This window comes from Henckelia pumila, chromosome 2 (genome assembly GCF_033568475.1).
Source record: "Henckelia pumila isolate YLH828 chromosome 2, ASM3356847v2, whole genome shotgun sequence".
In the NCBI taxonomy this organism is placed as follows: Eukaryota; Viridiplantae; Streptophyta; class Magnoliopsida; order Lamiales; family Gesneriaceae; genus Henckelia; species Henckelia pumila.
The window spans coordinates 3,999,251-4,007,460 of record NC_133121.1 but is presented as its reverse complement, the minus strand read 5'-3'; the positions used below and the strand labels follow the sequence as shown (position 1 = coordinate 4,007,460).

General features: G+C 29.3%; 1 protein-coding gene across 1 annotated transcript; it reads right to left on the bottom strand.

Moving 5' to 3' along the window:
• Window positions 1-6,166: 6,166 nt before the first annotated feature.
• LOC140884236 (transcription factor MYB53-like) lies at window positions 6,167-7,422 on the bottom strand. The gene is made up of 3 exons (XM_073290928.1): window positions 7,290-7,422; window positions 7,076-7,205; window positions 6,167-6,967 (listed from the first exon to the last, which is right to left on the bottom strand). The coding sequence occupies exons 1-3, from the start codon at window positions 7,420-7,422 to the stop codon at window positions 6,256-6,258; spliced, it is 975 nt and encodes a 324-aa protein (XP_073147029.1). The 3' UTR covers window positions 6,167-6,255.
• Between the last annotated feature and the right edge of the window lie 788 nt (window positions 7,423-8,210).

Below are 8,210 nucleotides of genomic sequence, written 5' to 3'. Positions count from 1 at the left end.
TTCCATTGTTATAACAATAAAATTATATCAAAATATATGGATTTCAAATATTTTCATCGGACGCAATCTTAAAATTTTGATTTGATGCATGTATTAGGTTTGTCTTACATACATTCATGACTTTTTTGATGCGATTTGGAGATATATATATTAACCTAATCTCTCGTTTCTCGTTTTATTTTATCAAATAAGAAACTCATGTTCTCTCGCTCTCCCCCCCCTCCCCCCCCCCCCCTCTTTGTAGTTCTCTTCAATGTTCAATAAATAAGTTACATGATTAAGAAACTTATTTTTTACAGTCAATAAAAATTTGATTTCATGCATGTATTAGGTTGTGTGTGTGTGTGTGTGTGTGTGTGTTTTTTTTTTTTTTAACTGATTTATTTTATCGAATAATAAACTTAAGCAAAATATATTACATGATTAATTTTAAACATTTTCTAAAAAGACAAGAATTGGTTTTTTGCGAAGAAAAATAATGGTCAAATTATAAGTTAGAAACATAGGTACTATATATATTTGTTTTAGACGAGCATTCACTATAATTGATGGATTAAATAATTGCATGCGAATTGCGATCCTCCAAACTTTGTGATACCAACCAACCCCACTCAAATAAAAATTTATATGTTTAAAAAAAAACAAAAATAAAAAGAAATTATATAATATAAATAGAAAAATTAAAAGTGATGGTTTACTGATAAATTATATTTTCTATATATCCTTTTAACACTTATCGTTTAGTACGAGTATTATTATTCCATGTATAACTTATTCTATCAAATTTCGCGTTCTTCTCGTCATACTATTTATCTATCTATTAATTGTTTATTTTACAACAATCAAATCATTAATCATTTATCTTACATCAATCAAATCATTCAATGTAAATTACTATATTACCTTTATAAATAATATTATTCATATTTTATTTATTTTTAAAAGGACATAATGATAATTTATCATTTTTATATAGAATTTAATCAATCAAATTAAATAAACTATAATCTATCAATCAAATACTATATTAAATATCATTGTTTATTTATTTTATATTACATTATATTACTTATGCATGTATTATTTATCTCATCACTCGAACCAAATAGTTCAATAGTTGTTGTTGTAATTTTCCAAAATACATGATACCTAAAATAACCCTTGGTACGTAGTAATAAAAAATATAATAATAAATTAATAATAAGTTAATACCCTTAGGAGTATAAATTTTATCTTAATTAGCGCGTACGTATGCGAACTGTATGTATACAAAATAAAAATTTTATATATATCATTCAACCGCTAAACATTTAAATTTTAACGAAAAATGTAATTTTTCAACAATAAATTTGGTGCATGAATTTTTTTCAAATAGTTTCTCAAATAAATATTTATAAGAATTTTGTATGGTATTTTATAATACTGACCCCGAGATTAGCTTATATTTAACTCCTAATGTAGTCGTATCATGTTGGCTTCTTTCTTTAATCATTAACCTAGCTCACTGTTCTTTTTCAAAACTTCTAGACTCTGCTGCAAGAAATTAACAAATAACAACATATATCAAGAAATTGCAGTAAACATCTAAATAACCAATTGAAAACACACCTGTATGTATAGACACACATAGGGGTGCAAACAAATCGAATCGAGCCAAATAATGGTAAAATTTTAAGGTTTGAATTCGGCTCGATAAGAGTATATTCAAGTTCGAACTCGATTCGAAGTTCGATAATTTCAAATATTTTGTCTCGAATTCGGCTCAAAATGAAGTTCGAGTTCGAATTCGGTTAGAAATATTCGAACCTATTCGTGAACTATTCGGATATTATGGTTCGAAAAGCTCGAAATGTTCGAAAAAGTTCGAAATGTATATATATTTATTATATAATTATATTATATTAATTAAATATTAAGGCTCGCGAACTATTCGCGAACTATCGAACAGAGTAATTTCGGCTCGAGATCGGCTCGAAAAAAAGTTCGAGCATGTTCGAATTCGGCTCGAGTTCGATAAGCTCGAATACGAATCAAATATTTATCGAGCGGGCTCGTAGAGCTCACAAACATGTTCGGTTCGTTTGCATCCCTAGACACACACATCACTCTTTCTTATCGATCGAGAATAAAGGACTATATATTTTATTTAGGGAAAATACATTTATATAATTTTTGAATTGGATGAAGGTTTTTTTTCCAAGTATAAAATTTGAATGAATATAATTTTGCTCTTAATTCATTAAATATGTGTGTGTCACACACACACACACACATATATATATTTTTCCTTTTATATATATTTTGATCTTATAAATTTTGTGTCGATCCATAGCTATGATTCGTTCTTCACACAAACACAGACACAGATATATATTTATATGTTTACCATTGTGGCAAGAAATGTTTTGACTTTTGATATATTGTATATTTTTTTCCACGAACCCTAGAAATCTAGGTTACCTGTAAGAACCAACGGATCTGCAACGATGCCATTACAAGAAACCCTGATGCTTGAATTTTAAATTAGTGACGAATTAAAGGTTCCATAGTCAATTTCTTGGTAGAAAATGAAAAAAGAGTCCACCTACTCACTTAGGAATATATGTCCTTTTTCTTCAAGCTTTCTTGCAGAAGCTAACTAGCAATAAGCTTTTTTTTTTTTAAAAAAAAAAAGTCCAGTCGATTCTTCATGTTTGATTCGATCAGTTCACAGTTACATTTATTTGCTTCAATTTACTAAGTACATGATGCTTAATTTAAATTTAAATTTTAATACTTACTAATTAAATTATATAATGATATGTTCATTGATTTTTTAAGACGATGAATGAGACTGCGTGCATTAGCACGGCATGAACTGCTCATTGACATTGACTCATACAGGGAACATGTTATTTACTCCTTTAAGCTATATAATAAATCAAATTGTGACTTTCCCAAAAATATATGGAAATTTAAACTTTTAAAAATCAAGAATCAAACTTTTTTTTTTTTTAAAAAAAACTTAGATCATTTCATTTCTTATGAACGCCTAGCAACACAATGTGAATTATATATCATAACTTGAAATCTATATATATCACAGAAGTTAGTACTGAACCGATGAACCGATTTCCGTAATCGATTGTTCGTAAAAACACCTATATAAGTTGTTAAAAATCGCTACTGAAATACATACAATTGAAGTGGTATATGAATGCCGACTTCTCTAAAGTAGAGATCATCTAGCTATATATGTTAAGCGGGGGGTCTAATATATTAATTGGGGTAAGGTTAACTAAATCCTTGCAACTTGCTGCTTTGTTCCTACCTACTTTGTATAGTCTTCACTAAAATAATGACTATTCCCAAATAAATCATATATATGTATTTGCTTACATATTTGTGTGTGTGTGAGAGAGTAATTAAAACTATAGAGTAAATTAATTGAAAGCTTCAACTCAGTTTCTTGTAAGACTTTGAGCTAATTAAAGTTCATTTCAAACAAGTAATTAAAACTAGGATGGTCACCGCACCGGCCCTTTTGAATTTTAGGATCTTAATTCGATCACTACTATATAAAACAAGTATATATAAGTTCCCATTTTTTCCAGAAAGAAATGATACAATAATGTCAACAATGAACCATCTAAAAATTGACTTCTGCATTTATACATGATAAATTTGTCAATATGTGTGTACATATACATGTACGTATAATACATACGCGTAGGGGTGACCAAAACTAGTAAACTACCAATTAAATAAAAAAAATGATCGACTTAATTCGGTAGTTCGGTTAATTTCATTTAATAACACAATAGTTGCTTTGATAATGTTTAATTTTGTTTCTTCGAATATATATATATATATATATATATATATATATATATATATATATATATATATTAAAATGGAACCCATTGAATTTTTTCGGCTTGAAATATTTTATATTTTGTGAATTAATCAAGTTCTTGTGTTAAATTAATGAATTTTCGCTAATAATTTTGCACATGCATGCTTTGGAGAGTATACGTACATGTGAATGGCATATATCGTCTTGCAAACAATCTGGTGAACTATAAATGAGTGACATCTGATATTTGGAATTATGTATTTACGTAACGAATCATTTTACATTTACGTGTTTGATGCGCGCATTAAGCTACGTAAGTGTAACATCAATTAATCTAGTCCAATGAATATGATTAATTTACTTATAATTAATTATTTTAATTACATGTTTATGATATATTAATTTGCGTAAATCGATAAATAGATATAAACGTATTAATCACATCTAATTAAAAGAGTAAATTAAATTATTACGGTCTCATCAGAATCTAGCTATTAAAGAAATAATTGAGCGATAATGGTCAATTTGATGGCAGCAGCCACAAATGTTTAATCAATTGAATCCACTTTACAATTGTCGCAATATTTAAGTAATACATGGAGTATTCGTGTAGAAAATGGGCAATATCGAACTATCAATTTCAATGTTGTTGTTACTAAAAAGACATATATTAATTTTTAAACCTATGTGTTCCTAACTACTTGGGCCCCTCTCCTATGATTGAGAATCCATATGCGTCACTTTTTATTTGACATTGATCGATTAGTCAACCAACTCAAAATAATTAAGTAGGATAGAATAAGAAATAGCTAAATAATATTAGCTAGGGAAAATAAAAATGTATACAAATTTTTCAAAAACAATATTGTTTCTTAAAGTATGTTAAATCACAAATCCCATGTTATTAATCAAAAGTTGTGGTGGATGGATGATTTTATAAACAATATTGACAAAATTTTTTGGAGTGGTTGGCATGAGAAAATTACTCATTGAGCTGTGGATCCATAAAGTTTTTGATATATAGTTGGAAAGGACTTGAGATATAATATAAAATTCCAAATATAATATGTTCAATATTGAAAATAATGAGGTAGAAATACTCTTAATTACTCCTTCCATTATTTAGTGTCATGATTGACATTGGTTCCTAATGGGAAGATTTTGCTTACATAATATCTGATCCGAGACCATGTAAATCTTAAACAATTCATATGCTTGTAAACGTTGAAAAGTAAGAAAAGGCCTAGAAACTTATTTAACACGTAAATAAATCTAGATACGTCGTAAATTCATATCTTACTAATGGTTGAAAGACACTCGTTATTTTAGTGAATTATCCGTTGTATGTTTGTATATATGTGAGAAATATTTATATAATGATCTATAAAAAAAATGATACGTTCATAAAAAGAAACTATAAATATGACATTTTTTTAGAGAGATGAGAAATTCAGAGGGCTTGAAAAGAGAAAATTAAGACTAATAAAAGTTAGAGGGATATTTATATATTGATTAACAATATAGATAATTTGGGACTTTCGGCATTTTTAGGTTTACTATTAATTTGGTTCATAGATTCGTGTCATTTCGTTTTTTGCTCTGTTTTGTTGTTTTTTTCCATAGTTTTACATATATATTGCTAATTATATAATATACATATTAAAAATATCCTTTTTATAGATTTCTTTAGAATCCACTCTTGTAATACATGAAACACTAAGGATAGATTTATTTATTTAAAATAATATGAAAAATATGCATTTCCAAAAATATTATCATATAGAAATTATTTATTATATGTTGGTATTAAATAATAAATACTAACAAACAATTAATGTAACTATATATATATATATTGTATAAAAAAGATAATACCTTATAATTATATATATATATATATATATATATATATATATATATTGTGTCAGAAAAACAATTTCGTATTTACTCGTAATTTTTTAAGTTATTAATTACTAGTAATTGTATATATGTACATGTATTAATAAAAGTATAATATATTATATCTGCATTATATATACTTGTCTTTTCACTTATAATATTACACGAAGAATTTTTGTATATTCAAACTATGTCAAGCTAGCAAAAACTTTCCGAAGTGTAATTATTTACATCTGTATGTTAGAAAAAAATAAATTTGATCTAATTAACAATACGCCAAATCAACATAGAAATAGGAGGAAATTTTTTTTATATCATCATGAAATTACAAACCTGGAGTATAAAATATAATTTACAATGTCATATATATGTTTTTTGGGTGATCGATCTCAAAAAAATTTGAAAAAAAAAAAAATGAAGCCACCAAAAAACAAAAACAAAACGTAAAACTCCAAACACATTAATGTAAAACCTTATTTTAATTAACATCTAAAAATCACTGAACAGTAATTAAGCGCTAATTAAGCAATATCATGAAACAGTGGGTCGTCAAGTAGTTCAGACCAAATATGAGCCCCTCCATAGCTAGATGTGCTGCAAGCATCCCCAGTATTGGTGAAGGAAGTCTCCGTCGCAACGACGGCTTCAGGCGGCGGAGACGGTGAAAGACTCACCGGAATATTCCACGTGGATGCCGGAGACTGATCATTACTTAGAACCGCCTCATAATCATGACCCTGAACCAAGGCTGCCGGTTCTCCTTGCAAGTCCGGCAAATGGGAGAAGGGTATCGAGTCGTGGAAACTTCCGGCGGCGACGGACGGCGGCAGCTCCACCGTTTCTAGCTGGCTTAAAGCAGAGAGGATATTGAAGGTTTCAAGATCCTGAACAGTAGTACTTGAAGTACTGGGAATAATATTAATGTTCTGAAAAGCCGGGATTATTGGTGACGGCTCAAGTAGGCATTGTTGCAAGTATTGCTTGAGCCGAGCCATCTGCACGGCTTCGGCTTGGAGCCGCATGGCTTGCTCTTCCCATGTAGGGTTTTCTATCAGTTCTTTGAGATTAGCCAAGGCTATGAGCGAAGGCAAGCTCGAAAGGATGTCGGTCCGGGGCCGATGGGTCATCGGGTCGAACCCCATTTGTATCAGCTTCTTCCTCAAATGTGTGTTCCAGAAATTCTTTATTTCGTTATCTGTTCTCCCTGGTAAATGTGTTGCTATCGCAGACCACCTTAATTTTTCCAAAACATATACAAAATCAATTACATGCACCACTCAAGAAATCAAACATTAAATTATAAGAATTATATATATATATATATATAATTTCTTATAGTACTTGTTTCCAAGGATGGCATGAAGATTGAGAATGGTTTGTTCTTCTTCTTGACTAAACTTCCCTCTCTTGATATCGGGTCTCAAATAATTCGTCCAACGAAGCCTGCAACTCTTTCCACATCTATTCAAACCTTCAAACAACAAATAAAAAAAATCAACAATCTATCAACAATCATCAAGACATAAACATGAACTAATTAAATCGCGGTTCGTACCGGCGTTTTTCGGGAGGGCTCTCCAGCTACCATGGCCTTGTTTTTGGATATAATTGATGAGCTTATCGTCTTCTTCAGGAGTCCAAGGACCTTTCTTCAAACCAGTCTCGTCACAACAAGGAGACCTGCCCATTTTATTTATTTTTTTTATTGTAATTTGTCTGAAATGTTTCCTTGTGATTTGGCTTGCCTCCTTTCTCTCCTACCAAAATAAATAGAGTATCTCCCCATTATATATAACCATATATCTTTGTCTTCATCTGTATGTCAATGAGACATTGTTGCATTCCATTAAATTATTTCTAGATTCTGAAATTACATTATTGACCCATACGGCCTTCTCTCGCATAACAGTACTTATTTGTCCCATTTTTTTTATTTTGAATAATAAAGTTTTCAATGTTTAATTGCTTTTATTTTGCAATTTTCGATATCACATCAACATTATTATCTGGTGTCACATAAAATAAGACTGATTAATGAAAGCGGAAGAAATCAAAGTTTGTAATCCAAAACCAAAATTTTGATAATTTAGTGGATTAAAACCAGAATAAAAAAAAGTTAGTGAACCAAAGAAATTATTTCCGACACAATAAAGAAAAATATTAGCAGCTTAGAGCTAGAACTAAAAAATTTATCAGATAATTGGTTAAATGGGGACTTTCATACATACATATACTGATATACACACACATAAATGTTTAAATTTTAATTAAAAATAATGGTTGAACAAAAAAAAAAATGGAACGGCGTGAACGTGCATAAACAGTGATAGTCGACGCCATGAAGATTGATTTATGAACAACAAAATGAAAAGGGTATTTTAGAGATTTGAACTTCTCCAGGTCGCAAAAAATTTGAAAAGAAAGAGAGTGACTAGACAGGTGTTGGCTTCCCTTTGGGCAATTGAATCAATGCATT